The sequence below is a fragment of the Gymnoscopelus microlampas genome (assembly GCF_963454915.1).
Source record: "Gymnoscopelus microlampas genome assembly, chromosome: 16".
In the NCBI taxonomy this organism is placed as follows: Eukaryota; Metazoa; Chordata; class Actinopteri; order Myctophiformes; family Myctophidae; genus Gymnoscopelus; species Gymnoscopelus microlampas.
In genome coordinates this window covers 51,377,354-51,404,189 of record NC_139953.1, presented here as the reverse complement: position 1 = coordinate 51,404,189, position 26,836 = coordinate 51,377,354, and the positions used below count along the sequence as shown (strand labels likewise).

Below are 26,836 nucleotides of genomic sequence, written 5' to 3'. Positions count from 1 at the left end.
AGTCAGTGGCGAGTTGAACGTACCTGTCTGATAGTAGGACTCTGCCACTGTGGGCTGGGGCTGTGCTGCGGCCACAGCTGATGTAGCGATGGGCTGCTGGTAGTATTGCTTGGGGTCATAAGCGACAGCCGGGGCTGTAGACCGCACATACGAATATGTGTCCTAATAGAAATGTGTATGTGTGTTTGTGTGTGCGCGCGCATATGCACCCATGTCATGGAAGGCCTTGAGAGCTTCGCTGGTGTCCAACACTCGGAGGATGAACCAAAGTAGAGGTTCAGAGAGCTGACAGGTGGAAAGAGAACCCTAGGAAAATGGAAAATGAAATACACCACTTTTTAATACGGCCAAAACCCACTGAATTTGTCATAAATTCAATTTTAACCTCCATGAATTAGCATGTGCTAGGAAAATGTGTTGAGCATGCATGTTCTTTTTTCCTGCAATGTCCCACTTAACACTCATGAAGCTAAACACGTTTTACCCCTGAGATTAGGTAAAACAGGTCAATGTCATTTGTCATTTTGACAAACCACAAGGAACGTTTATCAGAAAGTGCAAACTATTTTCCAGAGCATCTGTGATGCATGTAAACCCCAAGCTGCCTTCAACGTGTGCTCTTTCCTCACCTGTCTGCCCATGTAGCCACAGGCCATGTATGTGAGTATGGGCTGCAACATGACCTGGACCGAGGTGGCCCTCTTGCTGAGAGTTGTGAGGATGGTGAACAGGCCGTCGCCCACGGAGATGGCATCTAGACCACCGTGGAAGTTCTCGTGTTTGGTCAGGTGAAGACCACTGGCTCCTACAGAGGGAAAACAACCACCATCAACTGAGCCAGTTTATTAATGAGATTTGAACACATGCAGTAATGGTTTCCGATACAGAAGGCAGCAACATGATCAAGTTAAGTCCTCACGGAGTTGTCTTGCTTTTCTTCAGCTTGTTAACGCGTAACTAGAAAGTTCATCATTTCAAACCGGAAGCAATGCAGTCAGATGGAAAAATAAATAATTGACTTTGACAAAAGACACTTGTCACATTGTAACAGGGTTTCTACACTTGGGTTCACCTTAAAGGCTTATTAGTATTCCTTATTTATGCCAATGCATTCCATCAGCCGGTTAATGGCCTAGCTTGTGGCTAGTGGTATAATTATAATAATTGTTTTATGGAGTCTTAGGGCAGGACAAATGGCATAACACTTTCCGCATAAAGGGGCCAGGTATCCAGGAGGGGCCAGATCCAGGACCATTTTAAATACTTTATATATGGACACAAAAACAATGTCTAGGCTTTATGTGGATGGTGTTAATACTTGTGGTAAAGACGACTCCTGCTTCAAAACAGAGACCCTAGGATTACAAGCACTTACTCCATGGACCAAAGTATGTCCATGGATGATGGCAGTGAAACACATAAGTTGTCACTACACAGAACACCATGACAAGACACTCGTACCTCTCATTGGACAGGATGTGCATGAGCTTGAGCAGGAACTCGCTGAACATCTGCGGGCAGGTGGATGACAGGTGCACCTGCAGTCGGGTGAGGAACTCCTGCATGGCCTGGGTGGCAGTGGGGCCCACCTGGGAGCTGTGCTGGCTGGTTCCGTGGGGGTTGCTGCCGGAGAGGAAGCGAACCAGGAAATGCACCAGTGTGGGGTCGGACACCATCTGCTGAGCCGTGCTTTCCTGACCACCCAGCCCATTGCTGGAGGCTGCAAAAAAACAAGGAAGTCAGCAGTATCTTACGTAGGGAACCAAGGGGGTCATTTATTAATTCATTCATCATACACATACAAAATGGTAAGGTTGAAAACAACAACACTGACTTAATTCAGATTAGATATATATAAACCTCTTTCTAAAAAAAACATACCAAGTGTTGAGTACTGACCACAGGCCGGCATGTTCGTCATGAGGGTGAGCGAGTGAAGAACCAGACACCAGGTCCTCAGGGAAGTGTTGGGATACCAAGCCAGCACGGTAAGGAAACTGCTGATGGAGGCTGAATACACATACACATGCAGTAAAATCCTGGTTGTTAATATTACTCTGATAGTGTACAAATGTTTTTTGCCTTTAAAATTAAGATAGCTTTTATGGTCTTTCAGTACATTTTTCCCGAATAATAATACAATATTCAAAGAATAGTATGTTGTGTGTGTATTAAAGACGGCCAGCTTGCCAAATCAAGATTTACTGCTGGGGGTTAAGTCATCTTGCTACACAGCATGCTTTCTAACACTGAAAGCCTTTTCTCGTCTCTCCCATAAATCAGTTTTTTCACTAGCAAGCCGGAGAAGATAAAACCTGTTTCCACACAGTACTTTATTTTTTTGACATTCCAAAAGAACTGTGATGAGGAACCACTAGAGGAATCACTGTAGGTCAAAACTTTACACGTTTGAATAGATTATTTTCTCTCTTTTTTTTTCATTTTATGCTTTATTTCAGAGGCAGACAGGGAGGAGAGAAATGCAAGACAAGATGGGGGATTCAGATTCAAACCCATATCCTCACGCTCCCTAGGAGCATAATTATCCTGCACTAACTGGCTGAGTCACCAGGCACCCTCAGAAAAGTACATACAGCATTATGATGAACACTGACCTTGGTTGAGTGGGATGGCGGGCACTCGGCTGGCATTGAACATGAATATGTCAGAGCCGCTCTCTTCTGTGCCATTGGAGCAGGAGTTGAGGCTGAGGGTCAGCCACAGCTGCAGAAGGGACTCCAACTAAAGCACAAAACACCTCATCAGTGGGATGGAAACACACCAAATGTGTAAATAAATGCAACTGATGGTGACCTTGTAAGCCTTTGAAGTCAGTTTTAATCTAAGCCTGTAGAAGTGGTATTGAATTCAGGGAGTTTATAGTACAGCTAATTGAAAAGGGACGAAGGTTTCATGAACCCATGGAAAAACACAGACACCTAGGGTAAGGGGCACATTACATTACCGCCACTGTTTCCCAAATACCAAGCTGTGGAGTGTCGAAAGGGAATGGGTGGACAAGGACAGAGTGACATGCCGTAACGCATCATAACTCTCTAACCTTTTGCATGTGTGTTTTGATTGCACAGTATCTGCTGTAATGTAGCCATGCTGTATGGCAAAGATTGATATTTGTTCCGTCTCCTCCTGCCCTGAAACCAGGTTCAACTTGTATTTATTGTTTAGTTTTTAGCGGTGCCAACCGCTCTATATCTGACTTTGTCTGTGTGTCCGTGTGTCCGGGTGTCCGTGTGTCTGTCCGGGTGTGTGTCTGTCGGGGTGTGTGTCCAATAAACAAACATTGATGACAACATCAATACGGGGCTCATCAAAGGCACCGCTTCCTTCACACAGGGTGTGATTTTTGAGTGGTGCCAACCACTCCTATATCTGACTTTGTCTGTGTGTCCGTGTGTCCGGGTGTGTGTCTGTCCGGGTGTGTGTCCAATAAACAAACATTGATGACAACATCAATACGGGGCTCATCAAAGGCACCACTCTCTTCACACAGGGTGTGATTTTTTCTAACTAGGTAGTGGTACTGCATTCTGACCTGCACATGGTGGACCTGCAGCATGGAGAACAGTTTGTTGAAGCAAGCGCTCAGCATGGGGATAGAAGAGGCCTGCACCATCAAGCTGCTGACTGGAGGAGAGGATCCTCCCCCTTGCAGCCCCCTCAGCAGGGAGTCATCTGTCCCGTTGGAGGCCTGGGCCACTGGGGACAGGGGGTGGAGAGAAGAGACACACACACGTCATGTCATCTGGTTTGACTACCAGGAAGAACCTACAATGACTATCATTGATCGCTAATGTTGTACACCAATAGTACCTATTCTGAACCTAAATCAAAAAGGTGCAAGTTATTTCGTAGTGTAAAACACTGATAAGAAAAGGGTGATTAATGTAGATTTTTTTGTCCTATGATTCAAGATTTACTTTATTATCCGTTAAAAACAAGTTACAAACCAATCAATTAATGTATTAAGATTTTAATATTTGCTGAGTGGCCATCATTTTGAGCATCAGCTCTGCTTGCTGTTCCAGCCCCACTTCCAGGCGGGCATCCAATGCTGTCAAGAGCAAAGACGGGAAAAGGCCAAAGATTACTACCAGGATTTACCAGATCCTATTGAACTGCTAAACCACTTCTAGCAAGAAATTGAACACTGTTAAATTCTTCATCCTTAACAATGCCAACAATCAGGCAGTGGCTCTAGGGGTAGAGCAGCTGTCTTGGAACTGGAAAGTTCTCGGTTCAATCGAGTTAAGGGATCCATATCAAACATGCAGAATTTGCAGACACTGTTGTAACAAGTGATACCTGCTAAATCGGATCATGACATTTATTGAGTGCAATAAATGTGGGCATCGCTCAGTAAATGAGAATTTCATACTGTATCTGAGGTTAATGTCCATATCAGCTTATAATGGGCGCCAGCTTAAAGATAGCAGTGAAATTGCAAAGAGAGCCTCGTCGTTACACTGCAAGAGTAAACATTTTTAATCAAGACAGTGCTAATGGCACCTCGTCTGGTCACAGCCATGATAATGAAGATTTGACACAAAATGTCCTTCAGCTTGTAGATCTGCAATTTTCGGCTAATGTTCCCCCCAGAATCGGGGCGCTAGGGTTCAAGTGGTTAATGTAAAAAAAAGTTACAAGATTTGGGTGGATTTGGGCGCTCCCCTGTAGTAACTCTGAGGACCCCCTAGGGGTCCCGGAACCCCTGTTGAAGACCCCTGCCCTAAAGAAATGAAAAGAATAATTGAACTACAATGTCTACATTCACTAGCCCCTTTCTCACCTTGTGACACAGAAACGGAGAGACCCTGTGAGCCGGTCTTTTCCACAGCAGCTGGCGGTTTGGACACGGGGATACCAACCCCTCCTATGTAGGGGTTGTATCCATACGTGCCATAGTCAGCGCCCCAGTAGTCATACCAGGTGCTGCTTATAGGCTGAAGGACAGGAGGGAGGGAGGGAGCAATAGACAAAAACAAAAATACAAAATGTAATCATTCCTTTCTCAACACACATACCTGTACATTTGTGCTTGCATGCAAACTACCACAAGACAGCACAAGACAAAAGATAAATAAATAAAACCGCTACAGTTGGTTTAATAGTTGCCTATGGCTACATTTACATGCAAGAACATTTTAAATTACAAACTGAGAAAGGAAGAGTAACACTTTACCGACGATGGTTAGCTTGGCCAATTGAATGCATCTACACAATTTAATAGGTATTCAGTAGTGTTGTGGAGCTGTGTACTGTGCAGTAACAATTCAAATATCTTTTGGATGGGTTGAGGTCAGTGTAGCTACATTATTGATGCGCTTGGTGTTCATTTGAACTGGTGCTTGAACTGATTTATTTTTCACTAAATCAATTGTTAACTGGAGGGTGCTATGGCCAATACCACTAGCCAAATACCAATACAGTATAGGAGAAAACACAGAATAAATGCAGAGTTGAACAGAGACAAGGGAAGTCAGGCTTAACATACCTTAAATACTTTGGCGGCGAGTGGATCCTTTTCCAAATCAATATCTAAAGGATCAATATCAACATCCATCAGGTCTTGTAGCAAGTCAAAGTCTATGTCTTTATCTTTTTCCAAAGATGATAGAGGTGGAGCACCTTTGGATAACGAAAACAGCTTTAATATTGCCAAGCAAGCACACTAAAAAAACAACCAGCAAGTAAACTCAAACTGGCCTTTCTTTAGAAAGTTACTAGGCAATTTTAAGGCCGATTAAAATCACTGGTTTCTCTGTAATATAGGGAGAGTCCAGACAAAGGATTTGTTGGCCAACACTAGTCGAAACCATCTGACAACTTCATCAAATCCAACCAACTCTACCAAATCTGTGCATTCTTATAGGAATGTCAAAATCATAGAGAAGAGCCAAATTGAGTTGAAGGTGGTTTCTACTACTACATTTATGTCAGTAATTACAGCCTAAGACAGACATAATAGTTTACAAATGGAATACAAATCTAATCATGACCATGCAAACATGACTGCAGTTGACATAAGAAAACGCATGTAATCAAATTGACATGCCATGAATCTGCAATGTTTGAACTCTCACTTCAAAAAGACAAAAACACAAAAAAACTGTACATTAACAATGAAGGCTGTTAGAAAAACCTGCAAATACCCTATAAAAAAACAAAACAGAATTTCCGCACAGGAAGCCATACAAGTACTGCAAAACAACACTGTGGAAGAAAACAAAATACAACATGCAGCTATGAAAAGAAGAGGGGAAGGAAGGGAAGAAAACATTTTTTTAAAACATAAAATGCATCACCATCATCATGATCATACAAATGTGAGGGTTCATGGGGGGAAAAAAATCCATGTGGTGCTTTTGGGAGCGTGTGTGTGTTTACGGGGTGGCCTACCAACGCACTTTGGAAAACAGAGGAGGTACCAGGTGTACCTGTGATGATATCAGGCGCCAGGACCTCTTCGATGCTTTCCACCAGGGGGATGGGCGTCTGCTGGGGCAGGGAGTCGTCCGAGTCGGCCCCTGCCCCTGAAGAGGACGACGCGCCGGCCTCCTCCCCCAACGCCCCTTCGACCATCACATCCAGAGAGCCCGGGGACAGCAGTTCACCTGGGGGACGAGGAGGACATAATTGATTACATAAATTACTTTGTGGGCCTTATGTGTCCTTAAAGTAAAGAAAATAAGAAAAAAACTGTAAAACGGTGTCACGCAAAAAAATGCGTTGAGTGCATGTACTGTAGTAGTACCATGTACTGTAGATCAGCTATTTTCGCTTGTAGATCAGCTATTTTCGCTTGTAGTTTTGCCATTTTTTAAAAGCTACTATTTAATGTATCAGTTCGATTAACTGTTGCAACCCCTTTGAACAAATATGACACAAACACCACTTGACAATGTCAATGCATGTCCTACCACTCTTATTTGCCCCACAGGAGCAGAACCGCCTACCTGCCAAGATGTCTTGTAGCATGCAGGTGAGTGAGTATTGGGCCCAGGCTCCTCCCCAGGAGATGTCCCCCCGGTTGAAGTCTGTCCCTACCAGGAGGAGCAACAGGCGTTCCAGCTGTTGCTCCGACACTACCTCACACAGGTGGATGGTGGGTCGGGTGAAATTCGCTATCCTAGCTAGGACCTAGAGTGGACACACACACACACACACACCCACACGAGAGAGAGAGTTCATGCTCATGAAGCAATAGTGAACTGAAAAATATACATTTCCTTTTCACTTTCATCTATTAGTCCAGGGGTCTTCAACGTTTTCAGGCCAAGGACCCCTTGGCTGAGAGCGAGATAAAGCAGGGACCCCCATTATATATTGTATAAAATATTTATTTTTTCATAGATTTCATCGGCAGCTTCATAGACTTGTTTCACATGTTGGATTCATGTTAATGTGTATTTCCAGACATGTAACCATGCACTTAAACAATACTTAGTAAACCTGACCTTTCACTCTGTACTTAGTCTGCTCTTTTTTTCCCCTACACCAAACCACTAAAGTTTGGCTAAAGTTCTCCTCAGAATAGGGATGCTTGGTTGAAGTGGTTAATGTAAAAATCACAGAAACATTTGGCGGACCCCTGAAGTAACGCTGAGGACCCCCTAGCGGTTCCGGACCCCCTGTTGAAGACCTCTGTATTAGTCTACAGATTAATAGTTTCATAAATTAATACATCAATTATTAGTACAATACAGACCATCAATCCATCTCTCTTAAAATCACTCCCAGTTCTTTCACTTTTTAATGGCCAGTAATCCATCATTTAATATGGAGGCAGTCAAGAAATCATTTAGGGTGAATAAGATGCAAAAACGTGTCCAAATGACATCTGCTTGCAGACTGACAGGAGGAGTCTAGAAATGCTATTTAATAGGTAGATTTGGGACCTTGCAGACGAAGAGCAGCAGGTCGGCATGGCACGTGAAGTCCATGGAGAGCAGGAAGAGGGCCAGCTTCTGCACGACGGAGATGCAGCGCTCGTGGGCCAGCGTGAAGGGCAGGGGTTCCACCTCGGGGGCCTCCTTGGCCGCCGTGGCCTCCGTGTCCAGCGTGAAGCGGGGACACTCGGCTGTACGCCGCAGACGAATCAGGTCCTTAAAGTGCTGGGATCAAAGGAGCAGTGGGAGAGCGAGGCACGAGGATACCAAGAGTTACTAAGTTGAACGAACATTTAATCATTCTCCATGTTAACCCATGTTCAGAAAGCCAGTCACAATCACAAGTTCAGCCGTTTTAAGAAAGCTAAATAAGGTCTTTCATTAAATTAGGGTAGCGTTGAAGTAGTTTGTTTTCATTGTGGTAGCAGATATGTGATGATTTATGTGGAAATGCTCACCTTTGATGTGGCCTGTTTGAGCTTGGCCTGCTCCACCAGGAGTTTATAGGAGGAACCTTTGTTGCTCTGGATCTTTTCCTTCTCTATCTGCTCCACCAAAGCTTTCTGTTTTGCTTTCAATAGATTTAACTGCTACAATGAAAAGGGCATGATAAATACACAATCCAACACAACACATTTCACCACCGTTTGAACTCTGTGAGAAGCTTTTAGGCCCTGTGTCTTCTAGGCATCTTGTGTGAGCAGAAAAGTGCCAAAGGCGCTGGGAACAACAAAAATGCTCAGAGGCACAGAGCCAGTAGTGTAGCTATCACTACCACGTAACATACGCATAAACACACAAACTCAGCATGAAGATTTAATGTCTGGCCGATGAAGGAGCACATAGAAACGTTATTGTGGTCCATGTAGTATGACTCCAGATTAAAAAGGTACGACTAATATTAGTTTATTACTGTGCAATCAGAGTTTGTGAAAAGTGACATTGAAAAGCAGTGCCTCCATGAAATGATTGTTGCATTGGCACGTGTTGTGACCTTGTAGACCATCTATTTTGACTATTTTTTAAAGTTTTAAAAATGTATAAATATTATGAAAATGTTTATAAAGATCCTGCAGCTCAGAAAATGATGACACTGGAGATTCCAGTACATCTGAAAAACAATCATCACTTCATTTCCAATCTTTTTTTAATGCTTTAATCATGCTTTAATCTGAGTGTTTTGTTTTACGTACTCAACAACAAAGTTGTTGATCGGGATAAAGCTTTTCTAATGGTGTTGGGATGAGACACATTTACCTGCTTGTGGTGGACCAGCTTGTTGCGGATCTTGCGAGAATAGAGTCTGTCCAAGCTACTGTTGCCTTTGGTTGATCTGCTAGAGTTCTGAGACTGCAGACTGTTGTTTATAAAACTCCACTGGTTCCCTGCATTTAATCATGGTGAGAGGATGAAGAGGGCAGAGGAGTTAGTTCAATAACTTTCACTTTTGAGGGGCACTTGCACACAACTCTGACAAAGGCAGTAATTCCCAGGTTACAAAGCTCAAGAAAAGGCAAATACTTAATTTCAATAGTCATAGAATGGACTTATTTGTGTCAAACCCCTTCTTGCATCCAAAATATTTGTTGCACCAATAAGATTACTAGAAAAAAGCTAACTTTGAGTTCAATTCATTGACTTTATATCCCTCACTTCAAGTTGGTAATAATGTTGTCTAGACACCAGATGGTTATATTGGTGAATTATGTAGGGATTTAAATAAAGAATCAGACTGGCATATGGTTAAGAGTCTGAGGAAGGCTGACACACACAAAGTATTTCCTTGACAGCCAATAAAGAAATGACACCAATGAAAATCTAAGCACACAGACTATGTGAACCGGTCCTGTCATCTCAGTTCTCAGTGGTCGATTGCAGACAGTTCAAGTACCTGTGAAGGTCCTGTCCCTGTCCTTCCCTCCAAGGTGCTTTTTAGAGCCTGCAGCCTCGTCCTCCACACTGGCCACATAGTCCAAAAGTCTAGACACCAGCATCACCACCCAGCTGATCATGGGAATGTCCAGCACACCTTGAAAACAAGCGCATACACAGAATGTAATTTTAACACTCTGGCCAAAAGCAGACAGCAGCATTTCAGATATCATGGTTCAGCACACAGGTTACAATTAGGTCAGCATATCTGGGAAAACTGCTTTCACCTACAACTGTTTCAATAGCTTTCTATTTTGGTAAGTATTTCATCTCCCTCATTTAACTTGCAGTGCCTTTAAGGAGTAGTTCAAAAATCGATTACTCACCCCTTAGAGACTTGAATTCATGGATATTTTTTTGTTTTCGTCGCATTCCTAAGTCAATAATTTGATGACCAGCAGCAGTTCCGGTAGGAGACACAAAGAGACTCTTTGTGTCTCCAACCGGAACCACTGTTTGTCATCAAATTATTGGCTATATCCATGAAGTCTCCATGGGGTGAGTAATCAATAGAAAAAAAGTCATTTTGGGGGTGAACTACGCCTTTAAAGGAAACTTGCAGTCACGTTGCACAATCTGCCAATTCAATGATTTTCTTCTACAATAACGTTATATTAACAGCTTGAAGTTTCTTGAGCCACTATATCATGAAAGGAAATTCTATAGGTCAAAATGATATATATATAGTTACACTGTTTTGAGCTCAGCTATCTTGTTCATTTGAGCAGACAAGACTCTAGCATTAGGAGATGAGGTCATCCCCTTTGAGGCTCTTAATCTCTCACACTTCCTCAAAGGGAGACACTACTGCTGTAATGTTAATATAGTGCTTTAAATGATTTCATAAAGTTAGTAATGTTTTGTGGTCTTAACTATCTTATATTATTATTGTAATGCTAACAAGTGAAATGGATGTTTCTCTGTACATCCATAGTCAGGCCAGTTTAAAGCAAACAGACAATTAAAATATATTCTCAGTGCTTCAGCCACACTCAGATGAAAGTTGCATAGAACTCTTATCGAGCAGGAGTTTTAGGGAGGATAGATACAGCCCACAGGTGCCCTGAAGGGAGCCAAGGTCGTCTCCCATGGCAGCCGTGAGAGACCGTGAGACAGCAGGGAGGGGGTCCTTGCCCACCCCAACGATGGGTCGCGAGAAGGGATGGGAGCCGCATGCTCGATCCCCTACGGTGGACCAACAGCGACTCCTGTTGATGATTTTTATTCATGTTTTAGTATCTAGATGCCAGTCATATAAACGCTTGGAAAATAATATTAGGGCATTGCAAACTTCTCGACTAGCTCGAGAGGAGTGTATCTTCAGAGCTCTGAATTGAACTGTAACCGCTGGTAGAGTATTATTTTTGTATATGACAATTCATTCTGGTTGGTTAATAGGCTCATCAATAATTGTAAACTAGTTTAAGGATAATAAACCATTTTGATTCTTACAATTGTAATCACCTGTGTAGCAATTATTTCAAGGGCTTAACTCCTCACACTATGGAACCACTGAACCAGGTACCTTATCCTTCTCTAGATTTACTTTTATGGAGTTAAGGTTCAGTTGATGTTTTTAACAATTGGTGCCTTGAAACCCGTATTGGTTCGTGAGGAGGACATCCTTTGGCAGGTCTTGACTTTCTTGTCTCGGTTCTGAGCAAACTTGCCCCGGGGTGAGAGATAAGGTTTGCTGAAACCTGTTTCGACTAATTCAGTGATTGGACACTCTAACCTGAGTTTGTTTGACTGAGATAAGCAATTGTCGTAATTCCAAAGCATTGACATAAATTTAGCTATTGTAGGACATTGATTTATAACCAAATTTAGCGGTGTTAATGAATTGTCATTGAGCTGTGTGTTTTAACTGTGCAAATCCTATTGTCAGGGGCGATAGGGAAGACATCTCAGGGAGATAGCCAGATTCCGGGAGTTTGGTATTAATTGTTATTTCTGGGTATTGACAATACAGTCGTCCGGGGCGAAAAAGTAATCTCGGGGAGGTTATAAGATAGACTCGGGGAGTTTTAGTGAGTTATTTTAACGCACGGGTGCGGTTTTTACTCTGATCCGGTATCTAGTCGTCACATAAAGTGCTGTTAAAATCACATATAAGGGATTTATGGGCCAGGGGTTCATACAAAATAACTTCGGGGGAGTTATTACGCTCGGGGAGTGTAGCATATATTATCAATTGTGTGGGAAGGGTGGATTCCTCGCATGAAGCGCGCCGTGCTATGTGAGTTTGCATTTGGGGAAAAGCATTGGGGGGTGTGTACTCGCGACAATCAATCAATTGTCGCATCTCTTCTGTCTATCTCTTTCTAGTTCACTGTTAAATCATTGTATAACATACTACAGTTCATTGCGCTAGGAAGTGTGTGCCGTTTTAGAAAGTTGAAAGAAAAGAGAAAAGGAAAAAAGTGTGTTGGAAAGCAAACAATCTTAAAAAGTGTGAAGAGGATTTGTTGAAACCCCTAAATAACACTTATCAGCAGGGGGACTATAGAAGAGGTTATAGGGGTCCCCGTGACATGTCCCAAGCCAGGTGTTTTAACTGCAATGGTATGGGGCACTTTGCCCGTGATTGCATACAGCCTAGGCGGCAGCGAACACACGGTGGTCAGAGCCAGCAACATTTTTAGATGAGGCAGAATGGGACAGACCAGTTATAGGGGTGTTAAGGCAGGGGGAGGACGGTTACAGGGTTAAGCAGGACCAGCATAGAAGGCAGAGAAAAGTGATTAGAAGAGGGTATGACAGCTAGGAGAGAGGTCAGAGTGCATGCACGCACGGACACACACAACACACAATTGCTTAAGTGGCAGTACACATACGAAACCATACATTTCACACAAGGGAAGCAAAAGTTTGAGGGAAGTAAATAATAATGATGGTATGATTGCTTACTGCCAAATTATAATTGCCATTTTTCAAAGTAAATAACCCGAATGCTGAGGATAATTGCGTTCACATCCGGGGGGTCCACGATGTTTATGGTCTGGACAATTTGCCTTTTCACATGAAGTGACACTGTCTGCAGCTCTTGGACGTGACATTACAGGCGGGAAGGGGTCAGTCTATACGAACTGGGATATAAACAATGCTGCAGGATTGTTTGCAATGCACATGCGAAACGTGCAGGAGAAGGAACTGTATCGACTGAGCATTTGGGGTTGCTCTGGAAAACATAAACTGTTGTACATTTGTCTTCTGGCAGGGGGACTGAGGAGTGCTGTCACGTGACCATTTACCGAGCCACTGGAAGATGTTAAACCAGGCTCTCTGGCCCATGCATGTGAAAGCAAAATTTCCTCTGGCAAGTTGGTAATTGAATTATTAAATGGTCAAAGTAGGGCAGAGTGCACCTTTAGTTGTATGTTTGAAAAAAAACAAGAAAAAACACAGGTTTTTTTTGTTTTTTAAGGGGGAGAGAGACAAGTAGCCTACTGATGTATTATAGCACAACATTAAAGTCCACAGAACAGAATGGAGAAAACTCTTGCAACCACACATACTGTAGTATATGAACATGGCCAATACAGAGACATTGTTGTACATAGAAAATTCACACTATACAGTACACTGACTGGCACCCTGACCAAAGATTACAAGTAAGTGAGGTAGTAGTTAAGAAAGTAAAGGTGTGCATGCATGTACGCTCAGGGTTTAGTGCACGATGAGTCAGCTAGATGGGAGGTCAAGTGAGTCAGCTAGATGGGAGGTCAAGTGAGTCAGCTAGATGAGAGGTCAAGTGGAGGTTATGAACAGACAGAGTAGTTTAGTTGAGTGTATTTCTATTAAAAGTTCAGAATTAGAAGAGTACTAAATCAACGGAGTATAGTATTAGTAGAGGACCTGGCTAAGATATGTATGCACTTAATTTAGGAGAGAATATCTCAACTGTTCTTGGCTAATATGACCCCAAGGAACAACTTAGGAACGTTGACTAATTCTCTATCCGGGACGAAATACCCGAAAATGACCACGCCCTTTTAAAAGTGTTCACACTCTGTGTGCGACCTCCAACATAGCTGTATTTTCTAAACCGTTTGTGCGACAGATTTCCTGAGGTGCTCAAAATGTTCAGAATATCCATGTCTAGAGGGACATAGAAAGACGTAAAATTACTAATTTGATATTTTATGAGAAGACGGCCAAAAATAGCTAAAAAAGCCCACTTATTACATAAAACTATCTATACAACAACTGTCATACGTAAGCATTTGATTAATATACATGTTATCATAAACAATTGAATGTTTGTTAACTTGAAATGCAAAATATGAAGCAAAAGTTGTTACTTTAGTTGACAGAAGTATCGAGGCAGCTTACATAATTGATTTCCAAATGGAAGATATATTGCACAACAGCCAATTATGCACCACCACATTAATAGTGTTTATGTCACATCTCTTTATTTATAGGGTTTTTACAATAATCACCTCCTTTGCATTTGCAGTACATGCTACAAGACATCTCAGCTACCCGACATGGACACCCATTCTTACGTGCACACTTGCCACCTGTGCAGGGATCTGGCAGGTCTTCGGGTTTTGAGGTCTCTATATCAGGGACTAATACACTCGCCCTTCTCACAAACCCGTAAGACTCTGCATTAAGAATACTGGTGGCATCTCTAAATGGGGCTTGGACCCACAGCTGTTGCTGGTAAAATGCCCGCTTGATGTGTTTCTTTGCATTATTTTGAGGTGCAAGGGGTTCTCTCAAAGTCAATCTTGAGGGCACTGCTAGAAAATGTGTCAAAGCGCAAGTCATCAAATGTCTCCAAGTCAGTTCTTTTGAGACATTTGACCAAAAAACATTCTGCCATCCCTATAGAACTTTTTGCTAATTGTGGGCAGTCAAAGTTTTCATTCAAGGTTGAATAGTCTGCTTTGCGGACAGAGTTGAGGGCTGCGGGGTTTGGTCGAAATCTTGCTCGTGGTATCACACCCGGTCAGCGCATGGAGTGCTGGGAGACATTTCGTGAGCTTATCTCCCAGGGCTTTGCATACATCATGCAGTGGCAATACTGACCTTTTCACCCCTGAGTTGCGGATCAGCCAGAGCTCTTGGAGGCCAAGATTTCTCCAGTTCACTGTGAAGTGGTACAACAGGCAAACAAAGACATCTGTGTCACCTGATGACAGCGTCAGTGATGTAGGTCCTGTCCGGTGACTAACAATGTCCTGCACATGGAACATCATCCTGTCATCAGCTTCCTCATGGGTGCAGTTGAGCCGAGGGAAGGGAGAAGCACACCCCTCTGACACAATCCATGCCTGTGGTGATATACCAAGGTATAGAGGTTTGGTCCATGCGCTGACCGGGTGTGATACCACGAGCAAGATTTCGACCAAACTCGCAGCCCTCAACTCTGTCCGCAAAGCAGACTATTAAACTTTGATCGAAAACTTTGACTGCCCACAATTAGCAAAAAGTTCTATAGGGATGGCAGAATGTTTTTTGGTCAAATGTCTCAAAAGAACTGACTTGGAGACATTTGATGACTTGCGCTTTGACACATTTTCTAGCAGTGCCCTCAAGATTGACTTTGAGAGAACCCCTTGCACCTCAAAATAATGCAAAGAAACACATCAAGCGGGCATTTTACCAGCAACAGCTGTGGGTCCAAGCCCCATTTAGAGATGCCACCAGTATTCTTAATGCAGAGTCTTACGGGTTTGTGAGAAGGGCGAGTGTATTAGTCCCTGATATAGAGACCTCAAAACCCGAAGACCTGCCAGATCCCTGCACAGGTGGCAAGTGTGCACGTAAGAATGGGTGTCCATGTCGGGTAGCTGAGATGTCTTGTAGCATGTACTGCAAATGCAAAGGAGGTGATTATTGTAAAAACCCTATAAATAAAGAGATGTGACATAAACACTATTAATGTGGTGGTGCATAATTGGCTGTTGTGCAATATATCTTCCATTTGGAAATCAATTATGTAAGCTGCCTCGATACTTCTGTCAACTAAAGTAACAACTTTTGCTTCATATTTTGCATTTCAAGTTAACAAACATTCAATTGTTTATGATAACATGTATATTAATCAAATGCTCACGTATGACAGTTGTTGTATAGATAGTTTTATGTAATAAGTGGGCTTTTTTAGCTATTTTTGGCCGTTTTCTCATAAAATATCAAATTAGTAATTTTACGTCTTTCTATGTCCCTCTAGACATGGATATTCTGAACATTTTGAGCACCTCAGGAAATCTGTCGCACAAACGGTTTAGAAAATACAGCTATGTTGGAGGTCGCACACAGAGTGTGAACACTTTTAAAAGGGCGTGGTCATTTTTGGGTATTTCGTCCCGGATAGAGAATTAGTCAACGTTCCTAAGTTGTTCCTTGGGGTCATATTAGTCAAGAACAGTTGAGATATTCTCTCCTAAATGAAGTGCATACATATCTTAGCCAGGTCCTAGACTATATGGAATAAATTAGAAGTGTTTACATGTTTCTTAAATGTTGGAAAGGATTTTGAAGACTTAAATGGCATCTAGTAAGTTCAATAAGTAAGTGCGGAATGTGAGGTTTAGAAATATGACAAAAAGTGGAATTAAAATCCTCTAAAATTGTCTTGTAGGGTAGGAGGAAATATCAGAAGTAATGAAATAAAATGTATAATAAGTATAAGGAGTGGTTTGTTTACATTTTTATATTTGAATATAAAAAAGTAGGTTTGAAAAACATGTACTTTATAAGCAATAATGAATAGTTAATAAAAAGAGGTGCAGTGGGCTCATACCTATTTGAGTGTGATATCATTCTAAAATATATATATCCTACTATAATTCTAGTAACCTCTGTCTGTCTGTAGTGGTGTCACAATGTAGTGGTGTCACAACCCGGTTCTCCTCACTGGCTGGACCAATTGCTCTGATTTTGCCCACAGTCATTGACCATTACCATCTGAACTTAACTGTGAAGCCCGTCTTTCAATTTCATCAAATCTCAGCTTCTTATTAGCGTTTATGTGTCAAACAATGTCGCCTCCCGGGTTGCCAGATCATGTGCGCATATCCCCCACGGATATGCGTCGACCGGGTATGGTCTAGTATATATAATAATAATAAAAAATAAGAACGAGGAATGTTTTTAACAAGTGGCAGATGGCGCAGCGCATGTTTAGTTGAGAGTGAATACAGGCTAAAAATAATTTAGTCAGATATGATGGAGGTGTAGCAGCCCAAAACAATATTACAATAGTGTCAGTAATTAAAAGTTGGGGTTGGTGGAAGCATTGCGATTGTATTAACTTTTGTACAATCATCTGTTAACTTAAGTGATCATTCCCCATACAAACTAACCACAGGCGAAACATTCGAGGACCATATACAGGTCTGAAGGGGGACGCCCCTGGACCTGAGCAAAATGTGTAGAAGAGGTATTACAAAGTGTACAGACCCTAATTACATTGAAAGCCTCTATTTTTTCTAACAGACGCAGGAGAAACGGAAAGGAGCCCTACCCAGAGCCCAGCAATATTCAGTGTTTGCTATATTTTCTTTATAAAATGCTTGATTTATTTGCCAGGGGTTGAACTAGAGGAGGTTTTGTCTGTCGATCGGACGGTCTGTCTGTCTGTCTGTCTTTTTCCTCCCCAGCCAGTCAGCTAAGGGGGACACTGGAGCAGTTTGGGTGTTTTGGGGCGTTGGCTGTTCGCAGTTGGTAGCTGGCATGGGAAAATGTGTGTTTTAATCATTTGCCTAACCTAACCTTTTATCCTAACCCAGACACACATGATGAACACTTGAAAATGACTTGTGACATAACACTGTAGATGTTCTTCATAATTTCCCTTATTGGAGTTCACCTACCTTTTTTGGTAGGTGAGAAGGGGGACTGAAAGGAAATTCTATAGGTCAAAATGATATATATATAGTTACACTGTTTTGAGCTCAGCTATCTTGTTCATTTGAGCAGACAAGACTCTAGCATTAGGAGATGAGGTTCACCTTTGAGGCTCTTAATCTCTCACACTTCCTCAAAGGGAGACACTACTGCTGTAATGTTAATATAGTGCTTTAAATGATTTCATAAAGTTAGTAATGTTTTGTGGTCTTAACTATCTTATATTATTATTGTAATGCTAACAAGTGAAATGGATGTTTCTCTGTACATCCATAGTCAGGCCAGTTTAAAGCAAACAGACAATTAAAATATATTCTCAGTGCTTCAGCCACACTCAGATGAAAGTTGCATAGAACTCTTATCGAGCAGGAGTTTTAGGGAGGATAGATACAGCCCACAGGTGCCCTGAAGGGAGCCAAGGTCGTCTCCCATGGCAGCCGTGAGAGACCGTGAGACAGCAGGGAGGGGGTCCTTTCCCACCCCAACGATGGGTCGCGAGAAGGGATGGGAGCCGCATGCTCGATCCCCTACGGTGGACCAACAGCGACTCCTGTTGATGATTTTTATTCATGTTTTAGTATCTAGATGCCAGTCATATAAACGCTTGGAAAATAATATTAGGGCATTGCAAACTTCTCGACTAGCTCGAGAGGAGTGTATCTTCAGAGCTCTGAATTGAACTGTAACCGCTGGTAGAGTATTATTTTTGTATATGACAATTCATTCTGGTTGGTTAATAGGCTCATCAATAATTGTAAACTAGTTTAAGGATAATAAACCATTTTGATTCTTACAATTGTAATCACCTGTGTAGCAATTATTTCAAGGGCTTAACTCCTCACACTATGGAACCACTGAACCAGGTACCTTATCCTTCTCTAGATTTACTTTTATGGAGTTAAGGTTCAGTTGATGTTTTTAACAATCATCTTAGTAATACTTGACATCTTGGTATTTTCACTGTTCTGAGAGCTACCTCCTCAAAGCAGTGCCTTAGGTTATACTTATAGCCATAACAAATCTAAGTAGACAGCCCTAAATAGAGGCAACACCCCCAAGTTTTCAGTGAGCTCAAAACCTCACCTCTTGGTGAAGTCATGGACTCAGAGGTGAATTTCAATTGATTTCAAAATAATACTACCGATTTATAAAATATTGAATAGTGTAGGGCCTGAATACATTTATGATCTTCTGCTACATTATGAACCATCAAGAACTCTTAGGTCGTCTGGGACAGGTCTGTTTTCTGTCCCCAGAGACAAAAATAAACATGGGGAAGAAGTGTTCCGTTTTTACGTATCACATATCTGGAACAAACTGAGAAAACTGCAGGTCTGCTACAGCTGTCAAGTTCTTTTAAATCAAAGCTGAAGACTTTTCTGTTTGCAGGCGTCTTTTATTGAGGCTTTTGATTCATTTCTTGTACAGCACTGTACCATTATTCTCGTACATTATCAGTTTTATTTTAGCTTATACTTATTGCCTATTCTCTTAACTCTTTAATAACCATTTATAATTGTATTCAAATGTCTTTTACGATATGCGTTTCTTTTAAACATCGTCTTAATGCTCTTAATGTTCTCAATTCACTTTGAATTGCCTTGTTGTTGAAATGTGCTATGCATAAACTTGCCTTTGTCTCAACTCAGAGGCCTTTGAGAGCATTTATGTGTTCACAGTGTGGCAGTAGAAGTTGAACTTGGCTCAACTTCAGTACAGTGATTTTTGACCGGGCTTGCTTGTACAGCACACTGAGATACTGCCAGCTAGTAGTTGTGCGGAATGGTGTGTCAGGTGTTTCTTCTTTACCTTCAGTCCTCCTCTGGCTGGCAGCCTGAGGCAGCTGTAAGGGACACAGCAGGTTGTCCAGGAGGTTGAGCAGGCCCTCTAACACACCACTGTTGCTGAGGGATCTTTGGCCAATGCAGGACAGGAGCATGAACACCCTGGGGTAGATGAGCCATAAACATCATGGAATTACTATCAGCAAGTAATTGACCATTTATAAGCCATGATAACAATTTGTCAGACACAGGACATAAACAGAACTGTATTTTACCAAACCCTATATGTTAATTTTCTTCTGATATGTGGCAAAAAATATGGAATGCACGAATAATGCTGTAAAACGACACGTTTGGCATCACAAAATGTGTGTTTTGTGTATTATTTGCAGAAAATGACATAGAAGATAGGGATAGTTGATGATCCTACCCTACAGTGGTGACCTGTTCATCTTTGCATCACAGTTTCTGAAAGGTACCTATCATTACCCAACATATCCTGAGGTTGTGAAAGGTTGGGGGTGTGGCTATCCTTGGGGGCGTGTTTTCAATTTTTCATTGCTGTAATACAGTAGGTGGACAGTGGGTGGCAGAAGAGAGCTAAAATGTTTAAAGAGGAAAGCAAATGGTCTTGCCTGCTCATCTGCCATCTCTGTGTCTCAAAAGTAATCTGGCGGATAATAATAAGGGTAATAATAATAATAATAATAAAAAATCTAGATTATTTAATTGTTCAATTATTTTAAGTAACTAAAAAGTAATATGTAATATATTGCAGAATGTCCCGTTTTTTACCACAATATAAAAATACTCTGTTACAAGTAAAAGGCCTGTGTTAAAAATATTACTGAGTAAAACTAGGCTACAAAGCCAATACAAAGTATTGGCATCAAACTATGTGCTTAGTTCGTTTTCAAATAATTGTAGTGGAGTAAAATAATAAAATAACTTACTTTACACCACTGTTGTCACTGTTGTTCTTTAAATCTAATTTGTATTATTAACGATAGATTGTAACATCTACAAAGTACAACCGACAGACAGACAGACAGACAGACAGACAGACAGACGTCTTATATTATTATTATTATTATTATTATTACTATTACTATTATTACTATTTGAAAATATCCAATCTACAAGTTCACACGTTGTGAGCTTGTAGATTGCTATTATCTCTCTCTCGCTCTCTTTCTCTCAAAAGTATTGGTATCAAAACGTAGGCTACTTAAATTAAAAAGTAAAAGTTTTCAAACACTTTCAAGCATCGCATGCGTTTGTATATATACTACTAGTACGTGCTGTTCTTCAATACAGATCAGATAGCCTGAGTAAATTGTAACTAAAGTTTTCAAACGCTCACTGTGCATCGCATGCGTATGTATATATAGTATAAGTACAATATGCTCTTTGATACAGATCAGATAGTCTAGTGGTTATAGATAACATTACGTGATTGGACGGCCCGGGTTCGAATCCCACTTGATGAACTTGTCGAACCGCTCTGTTTTGAAAGCTAGAAACTTGAACTGTGAAGGTACAGGGTAAAGTATTTCTCTACAAAAGTAGCAGATCTACAAGCTGTTCTTTCTTGTTTGAACTGAATTAAAAATGTCCTGTCCTTAATAAATAAAATGTAAAATGCTGGAAGTAGAAGTTAAATGGTGGATATGATACAGTATGGGGGGGGGGTATTGTATGTTTTACTCCACTATAATTATTGGAAAACTTTAGTTAGTAGCCAACTTTGTAGATGTTGGTTATTATCACAAAACACACTTCAGCCCTATATACATTTCGGGCATTTGATAAATAAATATGTTTTATTATGAGTATTATTATAGTCAATATTACTATAATATGTATTAGTTAAATACGTTTGTAGGCTCCTACTTTGTGTTTTTTGCAGGGCTTTGGAATAGCAGCGCTGGCGTTGCATATTAGACAAACGCAGGAATGGGGGGAAAAAAAGTCTTCCTCCCATTCAGTATGGAAGTGGTAGGTTTTCGGGTTATTTTTTGCCATGCACATTTTTTGTAACTTTGTAATACTATTAGTCCCCCCAGGAATCCGCGATTCCGCGATCGCGGAAATTATCACGGATTTGAAGGCCATCCGTGGATTTCAAAGCCGTCCGCGGATTACAAGACAGAGTGCAGAAAACATGAAAAATCTTGGTAAAACACCGCCGTATGGAGAAGTATTCTCTCTCTGTCTCAGGGCAGTGCGAGCTTCTGCTAAACTCCCCCCTCCTCCCCCTCCTCTCACACACACAGAGTAGAGGGAGAGAAAGTGAGAGTGCTGCTCTTAACTACAGCCTAACTTCAAAGCAAGTTAACGATGGCTCGTTCACCCCAATTTGACCACTATGCAATCAACACTGAACAGCACTAATTAATGGCAGCTGTGATTCTTGTGTCTGTCCGTGCAGCCAGATATCAAGTAGTTCCCTGTAGAGCAGGGGTCTTCAACGTTTTCAGGCCAAGGACCCCCTATTTGAGAGAGAGATGAAGCAGGGACCCCCTCTACATTGTATAAAATTGTGTTTCAGATAAACTTTTGCTGCTCTTTTTCCCCTCTACACACCTATAACTCCAAAAATAGCCAATCTACAAGCTTATAGATCTGCTATTTTGTCTATTTTATCAACGACACCCAATCAGTCTGGGCTACACTGTAAAATCCCCAGTCTTATCTATAGGCAATACTACAGTAGCCTATGCTGAAAATTGCCCATCTGCAAACATTATTGGGGAAAGGGAAGGGCTTTCTTTGAGGGGGGGAGGGGGGTGTTCTATCAATGTATTTGTTCAGATGCAAATCCAGCCCGGCCGATTTTGAGATTTGAAGTAGGCCTACATTTTCATGTGCATGCAACAGCACATGGTTTATACAGGTACATGGGTGACTAAATAAAATAATATAACTACACTGGACAACATACTGCATACCACTGGAATGGACCAGTAGTCTACTGGAAGCGGAGGCTCTCTGGCTCGCTCGCTCTCTCTCTCTCTCTCTCTCTCTCTCTCTCTCTCTCTCTCTCTCTCTCTCTCTCTCTCTCTCTCTCTCTCTCTCTCTCTCTCTCTCTCTCTCTCTCTCTCTCTCTCTCTCTCTCTCTCTCTCTCTCTCTCTCTCTCTCTCTCTCTCTCTCTCTCTCTCTCTCTCTCTCTCTGCTGGCAGCAGCTTCTTCATTATGCACTGAGGCTAGCTGCATGGGTCTGAACGCTGGACAAACTTGTTCTGTGAGAACAATGGCCAAGCCGTGAAGCCACAGTCAAGGTCATTAGCATACAGAGGACCATCACAATTCAACAGCATCACAACTCCGGTAAAACACCGTTGTATGGAATGGAGAAGTATATCCAATCCGTTGTGTCTCTCGTCTAAGGCATTGGTTCTCAAAGCAGCTAAATGATAGATTAGGCACCAAATGGACCCTTATGGGTCTGTAACTCTGAGAGTGTACAAATGGAACCAAATGAACCCGTGACATAGATTTTACAATATTAATTGCGGTCCAAGTGATAGAAATGCCATTAAATGGGGATCTGTAGCCCTAATGCATGTCAAACTAGGGGTCCTTGAAATTAAAATGGTTGAGAATCACTGCCAGATCTGTAAAACATCTTCTCTTATGGGGGTCCCTGGTATATCTTTTTAAATGGAGCGGCTGCATTCCTCCCCGCACCCCTTCCCCCTCACACAGCACTTCTCAACTGAAGCGAGAAAGGAATAGCTCTCCTTTGTTGTTTTCAGTGTCCGTGAAGGGAGCTGACCGGCCCTTCTTGATGTCAACCTAAAAAATCTCCCTTTTAAGAACATTTTATCAACGACACCCTATCAGTCTGGGCTACAAATATCCCCATTCCTCTCCGCCCCCCCACCCCCCCCTCACACAGCAGCGTATTTGCCTCTGAGATGTGTGTAGAAGAGAGTAACGTGTTGCGACCAGGGTTGTCAGATTTTGCGAGAGAAATAAGCAATCAGGTCTATGAAAACAAGCCCAAGCAATCAACACGCTCAAAAGACGTGGCCAGTAAGGCCACTTGAGCACTATATACTTAATAAACCTACAGTGTACTCTCAACAAATAAAAAGCAGCCCGCAATTACCAATATATATTTACAAGCAACTTTATAGGAAAACAGGTCGCTTATAATAAGGATACATGGCAACACTGGTTGCGTTATCGTGTCATTTCATTCAGTGATTATTGTTGTCACAGAACAACTTTGGTGACTTTTAGACCTTCACATGTAGGCTACAGTCAGCGGTTAGAGGGGGATGGGGGTAGTCATCCCAATATAACAATGATCCAGGCGGCCTGAGGTGTGAATATAGGTCCGCCTGCTTGTGGTGGCTTGTGTGTCACAGATGCATTAACCACTTCAGCCTTATATAAACGTTGGCTATTTAAAAATAGCAGAACTAAGCTCACAAGCTTGTAGATCTGCTATTTTCATGTGAAACGGGACATTCTGCATAACGAGTACTTTTACTTTTTAATTTAAGTACGTTTTGATACCAATACTTTTGAGAGAAAGAGAGAGAGAGAGATAATAGCAATCTACAAGCTCACAACGTGTGAGCTTGTAGATTGGATATTTTCAAATAGATGTAGGCTAAAGTGGTTTAGCCTGCTGGGGACCCCTGGAACACGCCCAAGGACCCCCCCTAGTGATGCGTGGGACAACATGTCTCTGTCTGTCTGTCTCTCTGTCTCTCTCTCTCTCTCTCTCTCTACTCCACTACATCTCAGAGGCAAATATTGTACTTTTACTCCACTACAATTATTTGAAAACTTTAGTTACCAGTTACTTTTCAGATATAAACTATGATATAATGAAACATACATTAACCACTTTAGCCCTATTTTATACATAGGCTATTTGAAAATAGCCGATCTACAAGCTCACAACGCGTCTCATCGCGACGCGTTGTGCAGCTTGTAGATCGGCTATTTTCAAATATTTAGTACTTTTACCTTAAGTACATTTTGATGCCAATACTTTTGTACTTTTACTCAAGTACATTTTTAATATTGGATTTTTACTTGTAACAGAGTATTTTTATATAGCAGTATTGGTACTTTTACTTAAATAAAGAATTTGAGTACTTTTTCCACCACTGGTGTACCGTCACTTTAAAAGCGCAATTTATACTTCATCGTACGACGGTGTCACGCACCAAACATAGCAGATCTCCAAGCTCACACTGCGTCTGTTCGCACCACGTTGTGAGCTTGTAGATCTGCCATTTTCGGCAACGATAGACTGAGAAGACGACACGCTCTCAAGCAACACTAGTTATTCATTCACAGGGAGATCCCAAACGGATTATTATCAATTGGATTCTTAAAATTGTCAACGGAGACTTGCTACCTTGGGTAGAAGAGGACGAGTGAAACTTTTGAGCGTTTCACTAGTTGACGCCATTCTTTCACCGCTGCACCGCACATGTAAACACAACGACGTAACCACCCAAAGTGTACAAATGGAACCAAATGGACGCTTACAGCCTTTAATGGACCCGGTTTTCGAGCTCCATCCCTATCCATTATACATACATATATCTATAACGCGCTGGCCAATACAAACTAATAGACGAGTGCGCTCCGCTGCGCAACTGTATCATATTCACCATTTCCACTTCCAGCATTTTATTGATTAAGGACAGGACATTTTTTTATTCAGTTAATTTGCTGGACTTCAGCTTTAACCACTAGGCTGTCTAATTTGTAGAGGAACATATAGTACGTAGGCCTTCACGGTTCAAGTTTCTAGCTTAAAAAAAAAGCAGTTCAACAAGTTCATAGCGTGGGATTCGAACACGCGCCGTCTAATCGCCGAACGTTAGCTTTAACCACTAGGCTATCTGATCTGTGTTGAAGAGTAGGAGGTACTAATAGTATATATACAGACGCATGCGATGCGCAGTCAGTGTTTGAAAACTTTAGTTACAAGTTACTTTGCACATTTTGATTATTATTACAAAACATACATTAACCACAAGTTATTTTACTCAACTACAATTATTTGAAAACGAACTAAGCACAGTTTGATGCCAATACTTTGTAGCCTAGTTATTATTATTATTATTACCCTAATAATAATAATTATTATTATTAGCCCAGATTATTTTTACATTAATGAATCAATGTATTTACTTAAATTAATCTATTCATAAATAGACATATACCTTCTATAATGTAGCCTATTATGACATGACGATTTTGACAACATGTGAAAAGGGACTTTCTGCATAACGAGTACTTTTACTCTTAATTTCAGTACCAAGCGCCACCTCGTGGCTTAACGGCCACACTACACGTTCTGATCATTTCAATGGGAGGCGCTAAGAATCTGTGGGCGTCAACTTTAAAAGGTACCTAACGGCGCTGATGGAGTCCTATGGCGGCCAATAGGCGGCCGTTTGAAGATCGCGCATGATTGGACTGGTGACCACTGTATATCACTCTTAACACTGTCTACTGTCACGTCATAACAATTAATTTTAATAATCAGTCAATTATGAAACGGAATAGTGAAGCTTGTGTGCCCTCTCTTGCCTGTCCTGGGGAAAGATGAGCAGCTGTTCTGAGTTGTACAGCTCCTGCAGGACATTGGAGAGGAACTGTCCCCACCAGCGCTCGCCACCACACAGCTGCACCAGCAGCAGGCCCGCGTGTAGACGGATTTTGGGCGTGCCGCTGATGCACAGGTGCTTGAAGAGCTCCTCACAGGCCTGGGCGTGGAAGGTGATCTGGAGTACCGAGGGTACCGCGTGGCCTAGGAGAAGAATGGAGAGAAAGACAGAAAGAGGGGGAGAGAGAGAGTACAGAGAGACATAGGGAGGAAAGACAGAGCGGAACGAGAGATATATAAGGAGGGAGAAACAGATGAAGGGAGAAAGAGAGAGTAGACAGAGAGACAGAATAGGTGTTAAGTGACTGAATAAGTATTTGACAAGAGCAAAATGTCCGAATGGCTTTAAAAAACTAATCATGAGCAAAAGGACTGAGTTTTATCATTCTAATGACCATTAGTCATTAATCGAAATATTAATTACAACGGCCATAGCTGAATGGTTAGAGAGAGAGAGAGAGCCCGCCTGGGAAACCGAAGGACCACTGCTCCTGTTACTAAGGATGGGTTAAATGCACTATATTATTATCATTATTTCAACTGCACCACATACTATAAGCATAGGGCTAAACTTGCGCTGTGTCCTTGAACTTTCATAAATGTAACCAAAAACAAATAATCAAATTGCAGCTTTGTCCTGATCCTACCTCCAACTCATCTGCCAAGTTTGATCTAAATCAGATTTAGAACCGTCTGCCAT

At 41.7% G+C, this 26,836-nt stretch overlaps 1 protein-coding gene across 1 annotated transcript; it reads right to left on the bottom strand.

Moving 5' to 3' along the window:
* Positions 1-828: 828 nt before the first annotated feature.
* Positions 829-26,836, bottom strand: LOC311063093 (dual E2 ubiquitin-conjugating enzyme/E3 ubiquitin-protein ligase BIRC6-like; the record flags this gene model as incomplete). Its single annotated transcript, XM_084082302.1, has 18 exons — positions 829-832; positions 1,462-1,720; positions 1,900-2,010; positions 2,616-2,742; positions 3,554-3,717; positions 3,832-3,842; positions 4,003-4,072; positions 4,808-4,961; positions 5,513-5,646; positions 6,426-6,632; positions 6,975-7,158; positions 7,917-8,132; positions 8,366-8,497; positions 9,165-9,292; positions 9,799-9,936; positions 19,515-19,651; positions 26,061-26,280; positions 26,827-26,836. 18 exons carry the CDS (start codon positions 26,834-26,836, stop codon positions 829-831), a joined length of 2,406 nt encoding a protein of 801 aa, XP_083938428.1.